This window comes from Papio anubis, chromosome 2 (assembly GCF_008728515.1).
Source record: "Papio anubis isolate 15944 chromosome 2, Panubis1.0, whole genome shotgun sequence".
NCBI lineage: Eukaryota > Metazoa > Chordata > Mammalia > Primates > Cercopithecidae > Papio > Papio anubis.
This window is the reverse complement of record NC_044977.1, coordinates 44844708-44870422: the sequence shown is the minus strand read 5'-3', so window position 1 is coordinate 44870422 and position 25715 is coordinate 44844708. Positions and strand designations below refer to the sequence as shown.

Here is a 25715-nt window from a genome sequence, read left to right as displayed (position 1 = left end):
GCTACCACCTCACAAGGACAATGAAGAGTCCATGCCTAAATGCAACAAAGTGAGTGAAGCCCTGGACAGTAGAAGCTAGACCCAACTAATCAATATGACTGCATTTCACTTCCATAAAATACAAAACCAGGGATTTGGTCTTTTATCAAAGACAGGAATCCATGCTGAGAGAAGTCAGGGCAGTGGTGACACATGTGGAGGAGAATATTGAAAAGTAACATAAGCATCTTTTAGTCCAAGATGTGGCTACACAAGTGTGTTCAGTAAGTGAGATTCTTGGAGCTCTGCATGGCATGTTTTTGGCATTTCATGGGCACTTTTTCCCACAGGCATTGATATGGTTTGGCTTTGTCCCCATCCAAATCTCTTCTTGAATTGTAGCTCCCATAATCCCCGTGTGTCATGGGAGGGACCCAATGGGAGGTAATTGAATCATGGGGGTGGGTTTTCTGTCCTCATGATAGTGAGTAAGTCTCACAAGATCTGATGGTTTTATAAAGGGCAGTTCTCCTGCACACACTCTTTTGCCTGACACCACGTAAGACGTGACTTTGCTCCTCCTTTGCCTTCTGCCATGACTGTGAGGCCTCCCTAGCCATGTGGAACTATGAATTCATTAAACCTCTTTTTCTTTATAAATTGCCCTGTCTCATGTACTTCTTCACAGCAGGATGAAAATGGACTAATACAGGCATTGTATTTTAATAAACAGTTTTAGAGAATTATACATACTGTTATAAGAAAATCAGACAACACTGAAGAATACAAACATTTTTCAATCAATTTTAGAACTAAACACCAGAGAATGTGAAAGCATATTCCACAAACCTAAGAAAAATGTATTTAGTTCTGTGTCAACAGTCACTTAAGGAGAAGAAACAGAAGAGGGAAGGAGAAAAAAAATGGGGATGAATTGATTGGAAGAAAGGCAGACTGATGGAGAGGTAGAGGAGTGGCTGGGCTGGGAGGCACTTGGTGACACAAAGGGAGACTTGAAGAATAGAGACTGCGAGACCCAGAAACAGGCTCAAGAAGAGACACCTGCAAACAGAAAGCAACAACAGAAAAGCCAACAGAATGAGGGCCCAGGGGGCTGGAGGGGAAGAATCCATCCAGACTCACAGAGCGAGTGAGGTAGAGAGGCGTGTGGACATTGCTCCCGACTGTCAACCTGGACTGTGTGAGGAGAGGAAATCATCGCTGCTTTTTGCAGTCATGTGGAAACACCGTGTTTCCAGTGACTCCACCAGAGCCTGGCGCTTGGGACGTGTCTGGCAAATATTTGTTGAGTGAGTGATTGATGAACAGATGATTGAAAACCCAGGTCCCTCTGCCCACAATGGGAGCTGCACCTCTAGACGTTCTGCTCCTTCCCTGGGGCCCTGGACACTCTGCCCAGTGTTGTGGCATCCCAGGAATTTCCCTGCTTGCTGTGGGGAGGATGTTTCACACTGGAAGGTTTTGCAAAATAGGACTGCTTTATCAGAATCCTGTTGCACTGGAGAATGTTCCTGGCTCATTGATGTTTACGGTGTGTAACCAATTTTTATCAAAGGAATGTTGTTTGGAATGGAATGGTCCTTTCAGATGGGCAGACAAGAAACGGAAGGTCATTTGAGGACCTGCCCCAAGCTGTGTTAAGTTGGAGCTCCGGGATGCTGCGTATGATGTTTGGGAGCCTGGCCAGCCCATGAGCAACCCTTCCTCCCTGGAGGAGGTTCCAGCCAGTTTTCAGAGGGATTGCGGTGTTTATATTCTCACCTTGGACCTGCAAGGCAAACTCCCCTGGAGCTCAGCACTGGTGGGTGGAGAAGCAGCAAGGGCTCCCTATGCCCAGGGTCCAGCAAAGAGGTCAACGCAGCCTGGACAAAATGACACTGTTTCTGACATTCCAGAAAGGAGAGAATAAGTCTTCTTCTGGGGGATTAAAAAATAAGGAGATGGGTTTATTCCTTTCATTCTTTGGTGAAAATCCCAATGCACCTGCTTCTTGGAGCTCTGAACAACATACTGTAGATGTAGCCCATGTGCCATGGAGGGCTGCAATTCTGCTCTTCTATGACATCTCTGGCCCTGCAAGAGTTCTTCATGTATCTTGGGGCAGAGAAAGGGACGGAATGGGAGGTAGAGATGGAGGCTGAGGCAGGAAGGGAGGAGGAGTCAAGAGAGGTCAGAAGGTTCCGTTCTTGTGGGAGGGAAACCTGCCCTGCAGCAGGAGAGGGCTGGGGTGCCCCAGCTCTGCCCAAGGATGCCAGTGAGCAGAGAGGAGCAAGTGGGAGAGCAGCTGATGCTGCAGCGTACTCTCATTATTGGTTTATCTTCACCAGTCCCCACGGGCCTGTGACAGGGCTGGGCATGCTGGGACATTTCTCTCCCTCTCTACAACTGTTTCTAAATGTCTTAATGATGATGGATAGAATTATGTCTCCCCAAAAGATATGTTCAAGCCCTAACTTCTGGTATCCATGAATGTGACCTTATTTGAAAATAGCGTTTTTGCAGATGTGAATAAAATGAGATCAGACTGGATTATAGGGGGTCCTAAATCCAGTAACAGTGTCTTCTAAGAAGACCATGTGAAGACAGACACACACAGTGGGAAGAAGACCATATGATGATGGAGGCAGGGGCTACAAGCCAAGGAACAGCAAGCATTGCCAACCACCGCCAAAGCTAGGAAGAGGCAAAGAAGAGCTCTCTCCTGGAGCCTTCAGAGGGAGGACGGGTCTGTTGACATCTTGGTTTCAGAATTCCAGCCTCCACAACAGTGAGAGGATACATTTCTGTTGTTTTAGGCCACCCAGTTTGTGGGACTTTGTTACAGCAGCCCTAGGAAAAGAATACATTGGTGTTTCTCAGAATTTTAAATCCCTCATGCCTGCCCCTTCGTTCCCTCCACTCACAGCAAGTCGCCTCTCTTACAAGTCAAGTCCCCTACTTTACCAAGAAAACTGAAGTCTCAGAGGGAAGTCCAGGCCCTGCAGTACCCCATGCTCTCCTCTTTTCCTCTTCCCAGGCCAGTCCGTCCACCTGGGCTAGGGATTCCATCCCGTCCTGCTTCTCACAAACCTTATCCCATCACCTTTGACTTTCTCCCTCCCACACAGACCATTTCCACGTCCAAATGTTCCCCCTAAAAACAAGAACTCCCCTCTGCTCGTTTCCCTGTAGTTACTGTCCCAGCTCACTCTCCCACTTCAGAGCCAAACTCTCTTGAAATGTTATCTCCACCAGCTCCACTTCCTCGGCTCTCACTCCTCCCACTGTTCTCCATGTGGATTGTGCTCTGAACACTCCTCTGAAGTCACTTTTGTTAGGATCACTGGTGATTTCCACGTTGCTAAAACGAATGGCTATTTTCAGTCTTCACCTCACTTGACCTTTCGGCAGCATTGCACACTGTGAGCCAGGATCTCCTTCCCTTTGCTGGGGTGATGTCACCTTCTCCTGGGTTTTCTCCTATCTCTCAGAGGCTCCTTTCCAGTCTTTTTTCTGGCTCAGCCTCCTCTCCCAGCCATTTCATGTTGTGTTCCCCAGGACTCATTTTCAGCCTGTCTTCTCTGACTATGATACACTCTTCCCTACGTAATCCCATCCCCTTGTACTACAAACCTTAAACTGGGACCTCTCCCCTCAGCTCCAACTCTGCAGATTCAAATAGTTCTTGTCCACCGTTCCCTCTCCTTGTGAATGGTACCACCATCCATCCAATCATGCAAACCAGAAACCTGAGAAACCTTGCCACTCTCTCTCTCCCTCATCCTCCATGCCCATCAACATGTCTGGTGGATTTTACCTACTGCAATCTCTCAAATCCATACTTTCCTCTGAATTCACTTTCATTACCCTTATCTAAGAATTATCACTTTCCTCTTGGACTCCAAGAGTCCAGGCATCAGTTCTTATTTCTTTCTAAATTATTCCTCTTATCATATTATTCCTCTTATCATTATCCTCTTATCATCTTAGAATGACGATTTCCAATCCCAAATCATGTCGCCCTCACCCCTTATCTCCCCCTCCTCTCCTCCACCTTCACCGTACTCTACCTTCTCTATTTAACACTTTATAATGACTTCCTTTAACTCTTAAAATAAATAAACAAATCCTTAAAATGAACTGTTAGGTCTCCCTGATTTAGTTCCTATCAAATCTCCAGGCTTACCTCCTTCCATGCTCTTCCTCACTCTCTATCTCAGTCACAATAGCTTTCTTCCAGTCCTTTCCGTGTATCCCACTTCCTCCTGTCTCAAGGGCCTTGTACATCCTCTCCCCAGTCTGCTTTGCCTGGTTAACAGCCCACACAGCTTTCAGATCAGGGTTCAATTTCATGTCCACGGGAAAACCCAACACACCCTCCTGAGTGCTCTCCTTCAGGCACTTACACATGACAAGTTTACATTTATACTCTTCTAATTACTGTCTGTCTCCTTCAAACCCTTAAGCTCTACGATGTCACAGACTTGCCCAGCACTCAGCACAGTGCCGGGCACAGTGCAGTCACTCAGTAAATATTTGTTGAATGACTAAATAAAAGAAAGTCTTATGTTGGATTCTGAGGATATAAAGATGAATAAAGCACAGAGCGTCCCAGAAAGCACCTTGTAGATTAAGAGTGGGAGGGGACAAGCAGATGAGAGGATGAGTAAACAGACTCAGGGTTTAATAGGATGATGAGCAGATAACAGAGAAGCCATCAGATGCTCCAGTGGAGACACTGATCCCTGGGCCCAACCTACCTGTCCCTAGGTGGAGCTGAGTCCAGGTTCTATTAACTGATCTGTCAGCCCTCAGGTACCCCTAGGCATCAGAGTCCTGAGTGTCCCTGGGACATTACTGCTGTGCATCTGCCACTGCATCCCAGCCATGGCAATGCCAACCTGCGTGACCACAAATCCTGCACAGGCACCATCCTCAGGAACTGGGCACACCGTGGGGCCAGGTTAAAATGCAGTGTTATAAAAGTCTCTGGCTACCATAAGGGCACCATGCAGACCACTGTAGTCAGAAGAGTTCCTGGTACCCTCTGGGCAGTGATCTCATCATATCCTCAGACCAACCCCAAGAGGCAGCAGAGGGAAATGATTTTTCTCCCTGCTGGGCAGCGAAGGAGACAGATCAATAGAGATCACCTGACTTGGCCAAGGAATGAGAATAGCTTCGGAACAGAAGTTAGAGAGAACCCAAGGTCCTCTCTGTTGAGTCTACCAGTCAAGCTGCAGATCCGCTGTGGCAGGAACCTGTACAGTTTGTTCACTTTGGTGTGGAAGGACATTTCATGGCCCCTTCATACCACTGAATGTTAGATTAGGTGGCCTTGAGAGATCATTTGATTCAACACCCTCATAAAGAAGGAAACGGAGACCAAAAGATGAATCTTTTTACTCTCCCTTTCTTTCCCTGCTCTACTGATATCTAGAGGTAGGGCAGAGATTGTTAGCAGTCTACCCAAATCCCTTCTCCCCTTCTTTGCCTCTGTGGTTAGACTACATTTCCCAGCCTCCTGTGCAGTTGGGTGAGCCATGTGTCCATGCTCTCTCCAGTGGAATGTAAGAGGAGATGAGGCACTTCCAGACCGGGCCCACCAAAACCTCTGCTCACACCACCATGTTCTTTTCACCTCTGGCTGACTGGGATGCCAATTCCCAGAGCAACTTTGGAAGCCATAGTAGAGTATGGCAGACCCACCATAACATGGATTCATAATGTGGATTCCTGTTCCTTTAACAGCCTTACACACTGACGTTCAGCTCAATGGGACAGCTTCTTCACGCAGCCTATTGAGCTGAACATCAGTGTCTAAGGCTGTCAAGGGAACAACAATGAAACGCATAGGGTGTTAAGCTGCTGCATCTGGGTGGCCTATTTGTTACTATAGCCTAGCCTAGTCTGACTAACACAAGTAGAGGCAGGAAAGCCCTGGCAAAAGCTCTGACTACATGAAGTTTCAGGTGGCAAAGACACTGGGCTCCCTGCTGATTTCACTGTCAATTACATTGGGGTGCCCCCACTCCTACCTGTGGAGAGGTCAGGAATGCCTGTTAACTCACTCAGTCCTGGAATTTGTTCTGAGCTGTCTTCCCAGCTGTTTTATCCTAGATCAACAGATTCCCAGGGCTGGAATGGGTCTGAGAAGTCATCTGATTTATGACCCTGGCTCCAGATAGGACCTCTCAAGCTATCTGAGATGATCAAGAATCTTGTCTGGATTTTCACATCCCTGGGAAGGAAACACTACAGACGTTCTTAGATAATTGTTTTAGTCTATGGCCGTACCACCCTAAAAGTGCCTGATCTTTTCTGATCTTAGAAACTAAGCAGGCTTGAGTCTGGTCAGTACTTGGATGGGAGATACCTATTTCATATGTCCTTGCTACTGTGCCGGAAGTTCTTTACTGAACTCTAAAACATCAGAGCTAGAACTCTCCTTAGCAATCATCTAGGACCATCTTTGTTTTAGAGATTGGAAACTGTGGCCCAGATCACACAATTAAACAGTGGTAAAGGCCGGAAAAGAAGCAAGGGCTCTAGCACCAAGTCAACTGTTCTTTCCAAGGTTCTATACTGCCTCCAGCTCTCTCTTGCTGTCTTGCTGTTTTCTCTTGTTCTGCCCTAGGAGGAGAAGAAAAAGAGCTGGAATCCATCTACACCGTGATCAATCTTTCCACGTTCTCCCTGTGTGTCCCTCCCCTAATCTGCTGGTTAAGCCCTTTCTAGTTGGCAGTTACCCTGAACTTGGGCATTTCTCTTAGAAGGCAGAGAGAAGATTAGAGAGAGAGAAACCTGTGGTACTTAAAGTGGGAAGGGATTGGGGGAGTGAGGGAGGATTGTGGGGAGGTGGCAGGTACATGTTTACTCCTTGGGTCTTAGTAGAGAAGGCAGATTCTCTCATAGGATCCCTGAATCCACACGAGAAGCCTATAAGGGCCATTCTACCCTTAAACCTTCCTGCTTGCCTGGGAGTGCAACCAATACTATGTGACATGGTCTCCTTGGAGGGGAGGGAGTGGCAGTGACCAGAACCTCTGAGCACAGTCCTAGTCTGTTGGGGCTTGTCTGACTGGGTCTGGGCAGCTGTGCAGTCCTGCCTGTTAATGTGAGAGCAGCATCCAGAGAAGTTGAGCTCAGGCCATGAGAGCAAACCAAGTCAGTTTCAGGGGGGTTATTGTTTGGTACTTTCTTGGAGAGACCTGGAAGTTCTGTGTGAGAGCCCTGGAAAGCTAGTTTGTTTAAAAACAAAACAAAATAAAACCAAATCTTTACTCCTCATTCCCTCGTTTAAGGTGAGTTTGTTTATACACAGCCTCCTTTATGTTTTTTTTTTTGCCAAATGACTCACTTGTACTGAGTCACCAGAAAGTGGGCCTAGGCCCATCTGCAGCTGCCCTGAACACCACGATCTCATTCTCCTGGAGGTGGGTCATGGAGATCTGGAGACAGAGAAACAGAGAAGAGCAGAGAAACGGGATGGAGAGCCAGGCCTGAAAGTGAGGTGCATACTCATATTTTCATGAGCATTTGGTTGTCAGACAGGGGCCCCCAACAGAACTGGCAAGATCCCCAAGGAGCTGCAACATTTGTTTCTGTTGCAATACTATTTGTTTCTGTTTGCAAATTATTGCAAACTGTGAATTAGGAGACCAGAATTAACAATATCACACGGTCATTCACAGATCAATCATTTCGTCTTCGGGTCTACCTTCAGAATCTTGAGCAAGTTATTTTCCCATCTGAGGCCCTCTTTCTTCACTTAATGGGGAGGCTTACAGTCCTAAACTTTAGACATTTTATTATTCATTTACTGGGGAGGGAGTGGTTGTGGAAACAAATGGAACTTTATTTACCAAGAAAATTTGTTTACATGAAATCTTTGAATCTTTCCCCATAGGTTTCCATTTAAAATTCTGTGATCTCTGGGCATCATTTGGTTTAATTTGCGATCTGCAGCTCTTTTCCTGATGATGAGTTTGCCCTAGCCTGCCTGAATTCACAGTTTTCTTTTCCCTGCAGCCTGTTTGGGTGTCCTCGCGGTGACATCTCTGCAGAACTCTGGTGTGAGCCAAAGGCAGTGGTCGGATGGGAACAGCATCCAAGCTTGAGAGGGCGTGGGGGATACTCGGATTCTCGCGTTGGCCGGAGGGTGAGGTGTTAGGTTTGGCAAACACGAGTTCATCACCAGCCCTGGGGCCTGAAGAAGGGGAAGTGGGGGTGGGAGTGGGGACACTTCAAATCAATTAAGGGCGGTGACAGCGCGGGCTGGGGACCAGGGGACCATTCCCTTTCTCTCTCCTATCAAAGCACTTGGGATAATCTAGTCTGGTGCTAATCACATTACCTAGGACCTGCTTTTCACCTACTTCTTGTGCGTTTAAGGAGTTGGGAAAGTGGTGCCCGATTCAGAAGACTCTATGCGGAGCATGTGTGTGACAAAAGTTGCAGCACCGTGGCTCCGCTGACCTCATCCCGCTGTCCCGGGCCGGGCCGCTCTCCAGGCGCCGGGCCCCAGCCCCCTTCCTGCCCTCTCCCCGCCCCCGGGCCCGCCGCGCGGGGCCGGTGATGTCAACCGAGGAGGAGCCGCCCGCCCGCCAGCGACCCGCCCGGGCTAATTAGCATGTAGCGGCGCCGCGGGCCGCCTCCGCCCAGCCCGCCCGGCCCCCGGCCGCCCTCCCGCGGCTCCGGACAACTTTTGAGGCGGGGGAGCGCGCTCGCAACCTCACTCTGCTCACTTCCCCGGCCCCGCGCGGCCCCCGCCGCCCGCTGCCCGCTGCCCTCGCCTCGCGGCCGCCCCGCGCCCGCCCCGCGCGCCGGGCATGTGAGCGCGGGCGGGCGCCGTCACCATGGCCTCACCGCGCGCCTCGCGGTGGCCGCCGCTGCTCCTGCTGCTGTTGATGCCGCTGCTACTGCTGCCGCCGGCGGCCCCCGGGACGCTGGACCCGCCGCCTTCCCCGGTCCGCCGCGCGCCCCTCGCGGGCGCGGGGCTGGAGCTGCAGCTGGAGCGCCGCCCGGAGCGCGAGCCGCCGCCGCCGCCCACGCCGCCCCGGGAGCGCCGCGGGCCCGCGACCCCCGGCCCCAGCCACAGGGCCCCGGAGCCGGGCGCCGCGACACAGCGGGGACCCTCCAGCCGGGCCCCCAGAGGCGGGAGCGCGGGTGAGTGAGAGCCGGGAACCCGGCGCCGGGCCAGCCTGGGCTGGGGGCGTGGGCGCGCCCCGGGCCGTATCCCCAGCCGTAGGCCCCTCCGCGCCGCGCGACCCAGGGTGGGGGCTCCTCGCCCGGCGTGTGCGGGACCCTGAGGGTCGGCGGGTAGGGAGGGACGCTTTCGCCGTTGGCTGGACTGAGGGATGTGACCATCCCGTTCTCCCCCAACCCTTTGGAAGAAAACTTATTTCCTATGGGGTACCCTGTAGCTCTTCCACCCCACTTTAAGAAAATGGAAAGGAAAGGAAAGCAAAAGGGAAAAAGGCTCCAAAGCATCTCTCACCTCTGATATCTGGTCAGCCTGTCCCCAGTTTCATTTTTTCCGCTATACAGAACTGGCCTCTCCAGGTACAGGGCTCGACTTTCTCATCTAAATAACTGATTTTTAAGGGGTTCTAGCACGGGATATTGTAAAGGACAAAGGATGTACGTAGTTTGAAACAAAACGCTCTACTGGTTCGACTTAAAAGCAAAGGAACGCGGTTGGGGTTGCATGGTTGAACCCCTACAAGGCACAGGCTGATATAGGACCTTCCCTGAGCCTCCTCCCTCCCCTTTCCTTTCCCAATGAACTGTTGCTCCGTGATAGCCACTGCCCGTTCCACGCAGAGAGAAGGAACTGACCTCTTCTCCCTGCTACCTTTGTGTCCAGTTCTTTCTTATGATCTGGAAAAATATGTCACAGACTGAGTGGAATTCTAACCATAATACCATTATGACCTTGGGAATGTTGTTTCTTTGAGCTCACTTTCTCCATCTGTGAAATGGAAGTGATGATGCCTGTTCCTTCTAGCCTCCTAGTGATGATGTGACAAAATGAAAGTAAAAATAAATGGAAAGTGCTTTGAACAAAGTCAGCAACGTGGTGATGTTAGCCTTTGCCTTCCTGTGCGTGACACAGGGCATATGCTCTGTCCCGGCTATTCAAAGAAGCTGGGTTGCTTGCAACACTGGACCTTGATTTGGAGGTTCCCTGAAAGTTGAGTTTTTTGTCTGCGTAATTGACAATTCATTTAAGTTTCTCATATCATGCAGACTTTCTGGCACGTGAATTAGCTTGCTTCCTCCAACCTAGAGGTGCTTCTTAGAGTTAAATAAGAAAAAGTTTGGATTTTAAAAAATCAAGTTCTCCTGTAAAAACTCAATTTCATATTCAACAGTATTCCCATTATCGCAAAATGCCTTATTTTGTGAATTTTTAAATCACTGGTATAAGATTGAGAAACCCAGGAACAGTAAGAAAAGGGAGAGGAGCGATAAGCTTCTGAAGACTTGTAGGAGACACATCCCAGAGTGACCCTGACTTGAGATTACTTACAGCATGCACTGTTTTGCTAAGTTCCATGGGAAGGAATCAAGAACATAAAAGAGCACATTTCCCGACTTTCTCCAACTAGAAAAGTAACTGAGGAACACTGTAGTATTTTGTGAGTTTTTCTAAACAGAAGATAGAGTGCAGAGAATTGAGAACATTTCAGAGGAGACACCCAAGAGCTGAAGGCAGATTTCTCTGGGTAGTAGTCAGGCTTTGTTAGCTGAATGGCCCCCATCTTGTTGTTAGGGGATAGGTGGGAGGGACACTGACTTGCAGGGGCCCTGGCTGGATGGGGCTGGCACATGAGTCTCTTTCCGTCTCTTAGGGGTAGGATCTCCAGAGACCGTAGAGAGGTAGGTATTACAGAGATAGGGACAGTGGAGGCAGCTAGCTTACAGGACTCAGCTGGTAAGAATTGGGGCCTTATGTGACCCAAACATCCCTCACAGGTGTGGCAGGTAGCACTGCTAGTCTTGGCTTTGTGGCTTTCCCAGTTTGATTCCTTTGCAGAGGTGAGTGATGGAGTCTTCAGGTATATGAGGTACTGGAAGGAATACGTGTGAGAGTCCCAGAAAGCAGCGAGAGAGTAGTTGGAATAGTGCCCACCTTCTCTTACCTAAGTAGGCTCTCCTGGTCTCCTGCTGTCCCACAGACACCACCCAAGGAGTGCCTCCTCATCAGTGGCTCGAAGGCCCAATCTCTGAAGAGATGTTAGAAAGGTGCGATTAGAAGAGATGAAATGAACACCTGTTGAAGCTGCTAGAAGCTACTCATATGGCCAATGATCTAGGCATGACCTGTGCTTGTTTTTCTGGTAGTGGCTCAAGCAGTGTCATTTAGGGATAAAAAAGAAACAACACATAAGAAAACCAGTGTTCAGTGATTTCAGTGAGTCTGACTTTTCTAATAACCAGGATTGGGGGCCTTTTGGATTAGCCCTCATGTTTCACTAGATGCTATCACTTATTTCACAAGGCAGCAAGGTCTTGATGCTGAGAGGTCCTCCACAGGTCCTCCAGTCCACACTGTGTTGCAGCAGATGTCTGCCCCTGCAGCACCCCTGACAGATGGTCATCCCTGCTCTCCCTCAGCATTTTTGTGTTTGGGGAGGTGCCATGCTACTGCTGCTAACAAGCCCTGAGTCTCACAAGTAACGTGCTCCATTTGGTTGCTGGGGAAGCTGCCTGCAGCCCCTTCGTGCCATGGGGATGCTGGTAGTCAGGGCCTGGCCCCTGGGACTTCCAAATACACTAGTGTCAGCAGCAAGGGCCACAGATGTCCTTTTCTTCCCTGTGGGCCATTCCCAGCTCTTCTCTTCCTGGCAGAGTTCAACTTCTCATTGCTGAGTAACCGCATTTGCATTCTATTATGTGGGTTGTTTGCCTGTATTAGACTGTAAGTCCCTGGAGAGCAGCTCCCTGTTTATATAGCCATTGTTAAGCTTTTGCGCCCACCCGTCACCCTGCTGGCTGTTCAGTTGATGTTTATTGCTGATGTTTCAGCCAGTGGTGACAAGATGCTGAGACCTAGAGGTTTTCTTTTTATGCGTGTGTTTTTCTGCCACTCAGGACTTCCGAGTCACAGTTCTAAGCTGAATGCAAAGTTTATGTGCCTTGATTTTGTGATCCATATGCTATGCTTTAATTGTGAGATCTGCAGATGAGAGGGAGAGAAGGCTTAAATCATAATAAAAATCAATGCAGAAGGAAAGAACTTTCCCACCCAAAGGGGAAATGACGCTGAGTAGCTGAGCAGCCAGCCCAAGAAATAATAATCTTAGAAAAATGCAGCTCCCTAGAGGAAAGGAAGTGCTTTGAGTGGAGCCCCTTCTGAACTATTAAATAGCTGTCGCCTGAATTGCTCTAACTTTGTGGGCCAACTTCGTCGTTTAGCTTGGCTGCTGGGAGAACCATTACAAGGTGCAGCGGGCAAGAGGCAGCCCCTCAGGGCAGGGAGAGTGGCTTTCCTCCAGAAAGCCGCTACCTCACTCCTGGCGGAGGCTTGCGGCGGGTGGTAGTGGGGATTCCTGAGAAGCCTGTTTGCTTTGATGGAGGGTGTCCCAAATAGAAGGGGGAAGGCGGGAGGGGGCAAGGGACTCTCCGTGGTGCATGAGTGTTTAAAAGCCACATCCTTTTTACTTTGCAAGAACCCTTTTATTGCTTTCCTCAGCCTGTGTGCACATGCTGAACTGTTATTTTTTGCCAGAGACCTGAATGGTGTGGACTGAGGGAGACTGAAAGGTATTTGCTGCCTAGGTGGGCAGTTTCTGCATCCTTGTCCTGGAGGCTGGGGAAGGAGCCTCTGCCCTCCCGGTGATCTCTCCTACCTTCCAGCAGCCCTGCCCAGCTGGCCGAAAACAGTGTTCCTGAGGTTTAACTTGCCCTTGTCCAGAGACACTCAGAAAGCAAAGAACAGATGGCAGTTGCGGTTTCGTTAGCCACTTACTGCCTTCTTCAGTGGCTTTCCTCTGTCTCCAGCGTCCTTTTTGTATGAATGGGAGGTTTCAGCTGCAGTAAATGTTCTCTTCTAAGAATCCTGGGGAGGCAACAAGGAAGGAAACTAGTTGGGGTCTGACTTTTGACTCCTTGGCCTTTGAGCACCTATGTATGGTCAGTGCCTTCACACTCCTTGTCCATTTAACCCAAAAACAAGCCTGTGAGGGATGTTATTTCCCTTTTACAGTTCTGGAAACAGTAGCCTGGAGAGGTTAGATCACACAGTAAATGGAGGCAGCAGGATTCAAAAAGATTTTGACCAAATCCATTTGCTAGTCCCACAATATCAGGAGGTCTCAGTTTTCTCATCTGTAAAATGAGGTGCCAGTTGTCCTAGATCTCTAAGATCCTCTCCCGCTCATCATTCTTCTTCCTCCCTCCCTCCATTCCTTGCCTTGCTTTTTTGTAGAGATTAGGGGCCAGCGTTGGGGTGGGGAAAATATGAGGAGATGGCAGTAGCAATGAGTTTTTACACCTATTGAGTAAAAATGTTTTAAAAATTTTGTTTGAAATTGCCTGAGACAAGACCACAAGTCTTTAAAATGACATTTTATATAGAGATTGTAAATTATACCCTACTCATATGCCAATCCATAGGTTATTGATGCTAGAGGTTGCTGCATTAATTATAAGCCAAGCTGAAATGAATTGGTGACTTTCTGAATGGGCCCTCTCCTGGGAACGTGGAGCAGCGGCTGACATTGGGAGGCAGTTGTTATGAATACCTGCCCAGTAGGAGGCGAGGTTAAATGGTACTCCATGCAGATGCTGTCAAATTGCTTTCATTTGAACATCTATGTATGCTGTCTTCTACCCACTCACCATTCATCAGGCATAGACAGAAACAAAGACGTTTCTATCCTGGTTTTTCACTCTTCTTTTGTTGGAGTATGGCAGATGTCTCTGTGTCGAATTGGACTGATTTGTAAATCAGGAAATATTTGCGGAAGGCTTGCTATGTGGAAGAGTCACGCCAGGTGATGAGGTTGTATTGCATGTCTGTGATGCCCCCAGGGAACATTCAGTCTTGTTGGAGCACACACATCAAGGTTGTAAAAAGCAAACTAACGATGTATGAGTGATTCACAACTGAAGAAATGCCACGGGAGATCATACTGACCAAAGGAATGGTGAGGGCGGAGATGGGCATGCAGACGTGGAAACCACTGGGGGCTGGATAGTCCAGGGAGACTTCAGTGGGAAAGGGGGGAGTTGATTTAACTTTGAAAGTTGACTGGGATGTGGATAGACAGAGAGGTGAAGGATGGGCTGGGCACGATGGCTCATGCGTGTAATCCCAGCACTTTGGGAGGCCAAAGTGGGTGGATCACTTGAGGTCAGGAGTTTGAGACCAGCCTGACCAACATGGTAAAATCCTGTCGCTACTCAAAATACAAAAATTAGCTGGGCATGATGGCATGTGCCTGTAATCCCAGCTACTCAGGAGGCTGAGGCATGAGAATTGCTTGAACCTGGGAGCCGGAGGTTGCAGTTAGCTGAGAATGCCCCACTGCACTCTATCTTAGGCAACAAAGTGAGACTTCATCTCAAAATAAATAAATAAATAAATAAATAAATAAAAGAGATGGAGGATGAATGGCATCTGCAAAATCCCAAATGTTGAAAAGCTCAAGACTTTTCAAAATGGAGGTGATCAACAGCCAGTAAGGCTGGAGAAAAGGAATTGAAGAGGCCAGTTAGGCTCCCAAATCAACTAATCATTGAAGACAAGACTGGAAAGGAGGATTAGACCTGATTGTGGAGGGCTTTAGAGGCCTGTTAAGGTGTTTGTCTTCATCCCATCCACACCAAGGAGCCCCGGATGGCTTTTGAACAGGGAGAGCATAGTTTGCTTGTTCATTTCTGCTTGAAGCTGGGGTCTTATAGATGAACCACATGCATATCTGCCCTCACTACAGCCCCGTAGTTGTTTAAGAGGCACTGGAATGCTGCTGGGCCTCATATTGATATGTTGGGAGGAAAGACTGAGGACAGAGCCTGGGTTAGAGTGGAGGTAGTGGAAATTGAAAGGGAGAGATGCAAGTGCCACTTAAAAGAGTAAGGCTGGAGTACTAGACTGCCTGGCCACGGGGATGATGGGACAGAATGGAGAGGAGCTCTTTGCTGTTAAAGAGGCTCCTTCAGTTTCAGCCTTTCAGTGTAAAGATTGCATGTCCCCTTGGAAGTATTCTGTGGATGGCTGAGAATGTGGAACTGAACTAGAGGGAGGCCAGGACCAGATTCAGCCCTGAGGGGAGTAGTTAAAGCCACAGAGGAAGAGGAAATCAGCTCCAGTCGGGTGGAGAACATCCAGTGTGGATGGTAGGGAGGAAGGGATGCCAGCCCCGCATGAGGGCGCAATGAGAGGTGGGGGTGACTTGCAGGCTGGCTGTGGATTGGCAGATAATCTGAATGTAGCACGGTTTACGCATCAAATGTGGAGGTCTGTGAAGGTCCGTGTAAGTTATCATATTTCTGCTTTCTGTTTTGACTTGTCTTCTCATCTGGAAACTATCTGAGTTAAAAGGCAGAGGGAGACTGGGGAGAATGAGGTCTGGGGAAAGGCCACTGGCCTCCATTCTGAGCTGTTTAGTGGGACTTCTAAAAGTGCGGGAAGAAGCCTGCCTACTGTATGATAGGCATGGAAGGCCTGCCTGTGACAAAATTTGATGGTGAAAAAGAATAGGAAAATCAGAGAGAATCAGAATCCTTGATTCTCACCCCCTAACCCTGCGTCAACTCCTGCCTCTTCCCATGTCGGGAGTTAGCAACACCATGCACCTAGTTCCTTAAGCTAGAAGCCTAGAAGTCACCCTCTATTCCTCTCCTTTCCTCACCCACTACCGTGATTCTTTCTTTGGCAACTCCAAGTGATTCTGTTTCCAGAATACATGGTGAATCTGCTCTCTTCCTCCCCACTGCTCTTTTCTGTTCTCTGCATCCACTTATGCTCTCTCTCTAATCTGTACTCAGAGAAGCCAGAGTGATCTTCTTAAAATGTAACTCAGGTCAACCTTACTTGGAGGCTTAACACCCTCCAAGAGCTTTGCATTGTACTTAGAATAAAATCCAGACCCCCTAAATTGGAATATGAGGCCTGCAGGATCTGACCAGCCACCTCTCTCACCCTCTCTTGCTCTGTTCCCCACTTACACCAGACAATTGTTAATACATGCCAAACTCATTCCTGTCTTGGAGACTTGGCACATGGCGTCCCCCTGCCTATAGCAGCAAGAGCCTTCCAGGCAGGGGGAGCAGCCAGGGCAGATGATCTAAGATAGGACTCAGCTTGCCTTGTCTCAGGATTGGCAAGAAGGAAGGCCAGGGTGCCTGGATCACCCAGGGCTGTGAGAACCATGGTAAGGAGGTCAATTTTCCTCTAGGTGCCATGGAGGATCGTGCAGCAGGGTCTGTACCACCACGTGGTATGGGGCTCTAGTTGCAAGGATTCTTAAGGAGCTGGAAGGACCATCTGCAAAGTCTACAGAGGCTATTAAAAATGGACAGTTTCCTTTTGCTTAATATTTTAGCTCTGAAGTACTTGAACTTCATTCTAGCTTTCCTGTCATGTAAACGTTTTTGAGGAAAGTTTACAGGTCAGATGGCATGGCAGGGAGGCAAGACCGTGTTCCCAACTCCTGGAATATCTTGGGGGACTTGAGGGAGGATCTGACCTCACTGAAGACCCTGAATAACAGGAGCCCCCATCTATCCGTGCAGAGAAGGTGCTGAAGGCAAAGATGGATTTAAGTTGGCAAGTTTCTCCTTAATGTCTCTGATAGGCTGGGAAATGAAGATGGGAGAGGAAGAAAAGTGACAAGAAGAGGGCAGAGGCCAAGGTCAAGCTCTTCAGGTGGCCCTGCAGTTCCACCTTGGAACTGAAGAATCAAATTGGGGGAAGGAGTAGCAAGAGTCAGGAGAGAGATGCCTGCTTGTCATCTGGAGGGATGTTCCTTGTGCAGGGCTGTGACTAGTGATTATCATATGTTGGGCTAGAATTGAAAACCACTCCATTTTCCTTTTCTGGGTGTTAGGAGATGGAGACACTTCAACTTAGGGACGGGTTTCACTCCTGCCACCTCCCTGGCCACCAGGACCTTTATTACGGCCATGTGGTGAGACTTTTTCAGGGGTCATCTTTTGCCAGGGTGTGGATGAGAGCCCTGCTGGTGTTGCAATCACAGGCCACAGAGGTCCCGGCTTGGAAGGATCAGACAGTTTCAATTCAAACCCCAGCAGTGCCACTTGCCAGCTGTAGGACTGTGGTAGGTTATTTAGCCTCTCTGTGTGGTCAGTTTGTCATCTGTCAAATGGGCTATTAATAGAAAGAGCCCTGCTCAGCATGGATAAGTGCAGTATAACACCTATAAAGCAGACGGCTTGATGCCTGGGCAGGAGAGCTCTAGAAATGCTACTGAAACCAGTGCCCATTTACACTGGTCATTGTGTTGACAGCAACACTCTCCCCGCCCCCAACCGCACCTTGCCCTCCAGGTATTTTATTGGACAGTGGGCAAGCTCCCTGCCTAGGGTTCAAGTCCATGTTCCAAAGACCTCTGTTACCTGGTCTTCCCCTTGTTGGACCCCTGCCAACCTCACCCTTTGGTATCCCTAGAACTCTCTCTTGCTTCTTAGCCTTAAACATGAAGAGGAAAGAGCCAACTTTCATGATTTGAAGTCAGAAAAACCAAGTGCAACAGCCCTCACCTATGGTCATCTGAGGAGACCAGATGACCACATAGAAGGCAACTAGGATTAAATAAAAGCAGTATGCCAGGTGTGACCTCAAAATAAGAAGCCTTTGAAAATCAGTCCCACTTGGACCTCTGTGGTCAATGAATATTCTTCAGATCAGAACCTTTGGGGGTTATCAATACGTGCTTCACAAGTGTTTGAAGGAGTTGAGAGCCACCTTCAGAGTGTGTGTGAGCCACACAGGCAACTCTCTGTTGTTTCTTGCAGCAAACCTCCTGGATTGAAAATGGGGTCGCGGATCTCCATCTCCTGCATCTTTGATCAGATCGTCTTTGAAGTTTTGTGTTTCCAAAATAATCCAACATCATTATCAAGAGTTGGAAATGTATCATTATTCAGGAAACTCAAGAGAATAATATTCTGCAGGCTCTATTGAAAATTAGCCAGTTGGGTTGGGCACAGTGGCTCACACCTGTAAACCCAGCACTTTGGGAGCTGAGGCAGGAGAATTGCTTGAGGCCAGGCGTTCAAGACCAGCCTGGGCAACATAGTGAGACCTCATCTCTATAATTTATATATATATATATGTGTGTGTGTGTGTGTGTGTGTATGTGTGTATATATGTGTGTATATATATATGCACATACATATATATGAAAAAAAGAAAAGTAGCAAATTTTAGAAAATGGTTTGAGCAATAACAGTATTGATGGAGTAAGTATTGTCTTATTGGGACCTCTTTGAAGAGGACCATATCCACTTGGGTAGGGGAATTCTTGTGGTTTGTTAGGAATTATTTCTAGTACAGTCATGCTTTATGGTAATGGAGTGCTACTGACTGTGGCTGCTGGCAGAGTTGGGGAGAGATGCCGTGGAGCTCTGGCGGGGGTTGGAGGACCTGTGCCTAACCCCTTCCGCTTTCCGCCTCTGTGGCATTGGATAGCTGCCTAATGTCTCTAGGCCTTAATTTCCTCATATTAAAATTGGGGATAGTAAAGACTTTCCTGCTCCTAACAAGATTTTTGAGGAGGGGCAAATACAATTATGGCTGTGAAAGCACTTGTAACTGGACAGAACAATGTTTTAGTTGTGATATAGTGAACTGGCTATGACCTTGGGCAAGTCATTTAACTTTTGTACCTGCTTCCATATCTGTAAAATGGAGACGATAACTGTTTTGTTGACTTCACAGTGTTGTTGGAAGGATGAATGGAACTGATCCACATGGACACGCTTTGTAAACATTCATGTGCTGTGTACATGTTAGTCATGAACGCTTCCTGGGAACACATCAGGCGTTATGTCTCTAAGAGAGGCAGGCATCAGGAAGAGGCAGACATGGAAGGATGAGTGGAAAGTTGGAGAGGAGTTGGAGAAAGGGAGAACATTTCTCGGAAATCTCAATAGCCTTTTCAGTTGTTCGTCTCTGTCCTGTCATCTGTCTGTGATTGCCATGGCTAACGCTTTCCCATCTCTTCTGCCTCCCACCAGATGGGATGTCCTTCACAACTCTACCCTTGACCTTCTGCCTCCCCCTCGGTTCAGTGAACATTTATGGAGTGCCTGCTGTGAGCCACAGTCTCTCATAAGAGACCTAGGAGTGCGAGAGAATAAGCTAGAATTGTGTAACAAGATAAAACAGTCCAGAGGGAGAGAGTTATCTCTGGGGAAGATTTCTTGGAAGGAGTGATCTCTGAGCTGATTTTGCCAGGAGGCCAAGGAGAAGGAAGTAGGACAGTCTAGGTAGAGAGAACTGTGGGACAAAGGATTGGAGAGAAAACACAGTGTGGCTTCACTTTTGTGAGCGCTTCCAACTATAATCCAGTTCTGCGTCTTCAGCCATCTGCCAGCATTCACACAGGTCTAGTGAGCTTCACTTTAAACCAACAGGTAACAGTTATACATGCAAATACGTCATCCCTTCCTCCTCCAAAACCTGACCTCCCTTTGCTTGCTAATGGTCCCAATAATCTCCCAATAATGCACTCAAACCCATCATCTTCGTCCTTTGCCGCCTTTTCTTACTTGCATGTAATCAGCATGGATTCCTCGCTCTCCCTTCCTCCCATCCTTGCTCCTTCCCTTTCTTCTAAATCGTGTCAGAGTGCTGAATTCCATTTGGACAGTGAGTTACATAGGACATCAAGATGTCATATCCCTGTTTGTGTCAGGAAATTGCAGTTTGGATCCCAGTGTTGTTAGTGGGACATCCCCGAAGCCCACAAGGAGGAAGCCTGGCTCTGTCCTTTCTGGCTTTTGCTTTCAGTCCATGTTACCCTTTCTCTGGAGCGCTCAGTCTTAGTTTTGCTCTTTCTTATTTCATTCTTTCTCTATTTCTGCATTTTTTTAAACTGGGTTTTCATTGCAGTCAGACGGACCTGGGTTTGGATCCAGTTTTACTATTTGCTGTGTAACTGTAGACAAATTACTTAATCTCACTACACCTCAGTTTCCTTATCAGAAAAGCAGGGATAATCACGGGAGGACCTCATAAGGCTGTCGTGAGGAGGACTGAGACAGTGCATGTGAAATGCTTAGCACAGTGGCTGGCGTGGAGTGGATGCTACCTACGTTTTGGCTGCAATATAATGATAATAATCATTATTATTGTCCTGCTCTGGTATGTCTTTTGAAAAAATTCCTTAGCTTCATTTCTTTTTGTCTTATTTCTCTTTTCAGCCCCCTTCCTTTCTTCCTCTTTCTCTGTTTTATCTCTTTCTTAACTGGCTATGGTATACAACTGATTTTTTAAAATACTGGTTATATTTGAACAGAATGTCAGGTTTCCCAATCTTGATTTACAAAACGCATTCGCAGACTTTACATTTCTCCCTTAACTAGATTTTAGCCTCTCCCCTCGGAGGCCCTGAGGCTCCCTCCCGTCAGCCAGCGCAGGCCTCAGAGCCCTTCGTGCTGAAACATCACTCCACGGCTCCATTTTCTAGCAGTCGCCAACTCTCCAGACAAATTATTTCGATGATTTCCTCAGAGTCCTGGGCCACTTCACCGAGGTCTGTCGAGTAAATTAACCGCAGAGCTTCTGAAAGTCAGCCTCCAGCCGTGTGGCCTCCGGGGCCCGGGCCCAGGCCGGGCTGCCCAGTGCGCACACCCCCGGGAGCAGGCCCGTTTCCTCCCGCCCCTCCTGCGCCCGCCTCTCCCCCCTCTTCCTCCTCGGAACCAGGATGTTTTTCCTTGCCTTTTTATTGTTTCGCTAACCTGGCAGGTCTCCTTTGGTGGAGCCCTGCCACCCAGCTTCCTCTCTGGGTGTGATCGAATGTGGCGGTGACAACACAGGAGACCCGGAGGCCTCCACCACCCCGCTGGCGCCCTTGGCCTTTGTGTCCAGCGGGGACTGGGAGCTACCGGCTTCAGCTTCTTTCTGGAAACTCCCCCTTTACCAAAGAGCCTCCTCTTCAGCCACTCTGTTGGATATTTATTTGTCAAAGGATGAGAGGGGCAAAGAAAATGGAGGCAGCAAGGAAGGTGCCCCTAGAAACAAGGTAGACCCCCTTTCCTGCCTGCAGAAAGCCTTTTTGTTCACTTATTTAACCAAATGGGAATCTTGTGACCTTTGATCCTAGGACTTTTTCTCAAGGCCTTGGGGGGAAAAAAAAACCTATAGAATTCTTTTTAAAGCAAAGAGCTTGAGGTCACCTCAAGGTCCTTCATCTTTCACTCCTGCTGGGATAGGCTGCATCCCTCCTTCATGCCCAAGGCCACCTCAGAGCCGGTTCTATTTCTAGAAGGCTGACCCTGACTTGGGAGCTCCAGGCCAGGCCTCCCCTGGGTCTGGGTTCAGTCCAGCAGACGTCTGTCACCCGGAGAGAATGCTCAGCTGAACAAGAGCCGACCCCTCACAGGGAGGGGAGGTAGGTTTTACTTTCTTCGTCACTAGAGTGCTTGCAGGGGAAGCATTTTAAAAATCTGATCGTCAAATCTCAAGTCCAGCACTTTCCAACATGCTTGATTTTTCTTAGGGCTGCCTCTTTCAGGGCAAGAACAAGGAAGGAAACGAAACTCCCCGAGAGCCCTGGACAGTCCAGATCGAGGGCTGAGTCTTTTGTTCACAGAAACTCATTTGGCTTCTAAACGTCCTCCACCCAAAATCATTACATCCGCAGCAGCGTTTCAAAACACAGCCCAGAGTGGCCTCGCTGAGTGGGTGGCTGCTTTTCTGGGGAGGCTGCAGCCACCTTCCCACAGGCCCCCAAGGTTCTTGCATGTCCCAGAATATCCCGCTGCTGGCCACTGGCCTGAAATCCCCCTCATCGGGAGGACCCTTGGGGGAAGGTATCAGGCCAAGAGGGCCTGCAGGGGAAGGGCTCCTGCTATCTGAAGGGGACTGGGACTGACAGCCGTGGAAGGGAGGATGGGTTTGTAGTCCCAGCCTTGCCCCTTCCAAACTCCCAGGCACAGTCTCAGTCTCTACCCCTGGGGGGGCCCTTCTCATACCTCAGAAGCATCATAGAGACCTATTAACATGGTCCAGCTCTCCTGGAACTCCTGGAGGCAGATTCTATACCTGATTCATCCTTGTAACCCTCACAGTGCCTTGCTTATGGTTGGTGTTCAGTAAATACATACTTTTTTTCTTTTTTTTTGGAGACAGGGTCTTGCTCTGTCACCCAGGCTGGGGTGTAGTGGTATGCTCTTGGCTTACTGAAACCTCTGCCTCCCAGGTTCAAGCGATTCTTGTACCTCAGCCTCCTTAGTAGCTGAGATTACAGGCACGTGCCACCATGCCTGGCTAATTTTTGTATTTTTAGTAGAGATAGGGTTTTGCCATGTTGGCCAGGCTGGTCTCGAACTCCTGACCTCAGGTGATCCACCCGCCTTGGCCTCCCAAAGTGCTGGGATTATAGGCATGAGCCACTGTGCTTGGCCTAGTAAATACATACATTTCTTATTGTAGTAAAATATGCACAACATAAACCTTACCATTTTAACCATTTTTAACTATACAGTTCAGTGGCATTGAGTATAATCACAATGTTGTTGCAATCATCATCACCATCTGTTTACTGAAATTTTTCATCATCCCAAATAGAAACTCATTAAATAATAACTTCCTGTTCCTCCCTGCTCCCAGCCCCTGAAAACCTTTATTCTGCTTTCTGTCTCTGTGATTTTGCCTATTCTTGATACCTCATGAAAATGGAATCATATAATATTTGTCCTTTTGTGGCTGGCTTATTTCACTTACCATCATGTTTTTAGGGTTTACCCATGTAGCATGTGTTAGAATTTCCCTCATTTTGAAGGCTGAATTATATCCCATTGTACATATATACCACATTTTGTTTATCCTTTCATCTACTGATAGATAGCTGGGTTGCTTTCATCTTTAGCTGTTGTGAATAATGCTATGAAAATGGGTGCATAAGTGTCTGTTTGAGTTCCTGCTTTCAATTCTTTTGGATATAGACCCAGAAGTGGGATTGCTGGATCAACTCATAACTCTTAAGGTTTTGAGGAACTGCCATACTGTTTTCTACAGTGGCTGCACCATCTTACATTCCCGCCAGCAATGCAGGAGTGTTCTGAGTTCTCCATATCCTTGCCAGCACTTCTTTTCCATTCTTCGTTTTTGATAATAGCCTTCCTAATGGGTGTGAAAGTATTTTTTGAGTTGATAAATGCTACTCATTAGTTGGATTGCAGATTTGAAACTGTTACTCTTCCTCTCGGACCTCAGTCCTGTGATGGTCAGGCTAGCTGGTTGCTTTGGTCCCTAAGGGTAGTGGTCACCTTTGCAGAGGGATGGGGGCACCAGAGACAATCCAGGTAACTTTGGCCAGAATGAAGGAAGTAAAGCAGTGTGGATGCTAGCTAGTAGAGCTTGCCACACGCCGGAAATCAGTTTAGCAAGAGCTTCTCTCTGCTCAGTCCTCACTGGTTTTCGTTTGAAAGTGGTCAGTGAGGAAAGACACTGGAATGAAGGAGCTGGTCTCTAGTCTCCGCTCTGCCACCTATTTTCTGGGTTAACCCGGGCAGGTGACTTCTGTACGGAGCCTCAGTCTCCACTTCTGTAAGACAGGGCAAGAATTACCCTCCTGCCTGCCACTCAGAGGGTCAGAATCTAAAGGGATAATTTAGGCCGTGAAATTATCCCGTGAAAAGTACTTTGTCGATTGTAAAATGCGTGGGAATTTTTTTCTTAATTTGATCTGTGGGAAGAGAAGCACAGATTCACTCTCCTGGCAAGGACCTGTGAACAGTGCTGTGCCCCTCTTCAGTCTGTGGCCGTCCATCATACTCAAAGGGGGTTTTTAAAGGAGGGTGCTGAAAGTCCTTTAAAAAAGAAAAAGAGTCTGTTTTCTCCCCTCCCTGTATGAACAATTAAATTTTAGGAAAATGTTTTAAAATGACAAAGAAACCTACTCTCATAGGTGTAAGGATCCGTTGCTGGTATCTACAACAGTGTAGGTTTATTTTCATTTGAATGTGGTCCACCAGACCCCAAATTGAGGATCCCAGGAATGCTCTACCAGGGAGGCAGGAACGGGGAATTCCGCAGCTGGGGATCGGTGTCTTACTGTTCTGGAACCTCTCCCTTTTAAGCAGTATGACTTTCATCTTTCTTCTACCAGGCAACACCCTAGAAAGGCCTAGGGACTTTCTGTAGGGCTGGTCTCACTGCCTTCCTCTTCACTGGCTCTTACCTTTAATTTCATCCTATCCTTCCTTTGTCATCTGTGTCTCTGTCACTGGCTCTTCTCCCCAAATCAGTCCTTGATCCTTGATTTTTCCCTTCGTATGTCATATCCTGGCCTTCTCCTAATCAGCAGTTCTGAATCTTTAACTGTCTGCCAGACGTTTTCACTTGGAAGTTGTAACATCACCCCGAATGTCACGTTTCAAAAACAGACTTTTCTTGTTCCCCAAGCTCGTTCTCCATTATGGCTCCACTCTTTCTCTCTTATTCTTTCGTTATGCATAAAAATCCTCTCTGAGTTAGAAGCTGATTTTGAAGTCCTCTTGCTCAGTCTTCTAGCTAATAACGTGCAGCTGTTGTCAAATCAAGTCTGTCTGATTCCAAAGCCCATGTGATAGGCAGCATTTCATTCCTCTTAGGGAGAAACAAGGTCAGCACAGTTGTGTTTCAAGCTGCAGTTTGGCTTTTTGTGGGGGGCTTTTTTTTTTTTTGGCTCTGCTCTTCTGGCCAGTGCCTTAAAGCCTCACGGAATAAGCTGCATACAGTGTGATGGAATGAGCCCTGGGTTCAGACTGTGTCTGTACTGCTATTGAGTGCGTGACCTGGAACAATCACTTAATCTTTCTGACCCTCAGTTTCCCCATGTGCCGTATGAGGATAATAATACCCGCTTGACAGGGTATTAATGAGATAATGCATGTGAAAATGTTTAGCACGTGGTAAGCCCTAAATAGATGTTAGTGAAATCTGAATCCAAATGGAGGGAAAAGAAAATAAAGGGCTTGTTCTTCAACTGTGTGCCTCAGAAACACAAGCTTGTAGCTGGCAGTGCTTGTCATTTGGCCCGCTGCGGGGGTTGACGCCGAGGTGTGGGGGTGGGGTGGACCCTCCAGGAGGAAATTGCCTCTTTGGATAACACAGCACACTCCCTGTATGCTCCTACTCACTCCACTGCTCCGAAACAATGCAAGTTGAAAAGCCCCAAATCACGGGCAGGGAGTGGAGGGTGGCAAGGAGTTGACTCTGTAGCAGCTGCTAATTAGGAAATCCTATTCTTGGGCTGTGCTAGCATCCCTGATGATGCTGGTTCACAAACAGATGTTTTGGAACATTAAGACGCTACAGAAGTGGAAGTTGTCAATTAGGAGGAAAAAAAAAAAAAACAGGCAAAGCAAGCAATAAAACTCTCTTGTTAATTTAATCTCCATTCATGGTACAAGGGAAAGTACAGCCCAGCACAGGGGGCTAAGTACAGAGGGAAGGATGGTATTTTCAGCTCAAAAGATACCTGAGAAATGGGATGTCTCGTCTCCAACATGAAGAGGGTTGGTGTGAATGGGGTTTGAATGATCATCTCCGA

General features: G+C 48.0%; 1 protein-coding gene and 1 long non-coding RNA gene across 3 annotated transcripts in view; one reads left to right on the top strand and one right to left on the bottom strand.

Annotated features, from left to right (window-relative positions):
* Nucleotides 1-7816: 7816 nt before the first annotated feature.
* LOC103881883 lies at nucleotides 7817-9970 on the bottom strand. The gene is made up of 3 exons (XR_643468.4): nucleotides 9820-9970; nucleotides 9479-9573; nucleotides 7817-8188 (listed from the first exon to the last, which is right to left on the bottom strand). It is a non-coding gene; the product is annotated as an uncharacterized LOC103881883 (long non-coding RNA).
* The window catches only part of HEG1 (heart development protein with EGF like domains 1), an 89279-nt gene continuing 72240 nt past the window's right edge, over nucleotides 8677-25715 (top strand). For both annotated transcript variants that reach the window (XM_021934137.2, XM_009200144.3), the window contains exon 1: nucleotides 8677-9147. In XM_021934137.2, coding sequence (XP_021789829.2) covers nucleotides 8838-9147 — 310 coding nt within the window. In that variant the 5' untranslated portion in view covers nucleotides 8677-8837. The remainder of the gene's footprint in view (nucleotides 9148-25715) is intronic.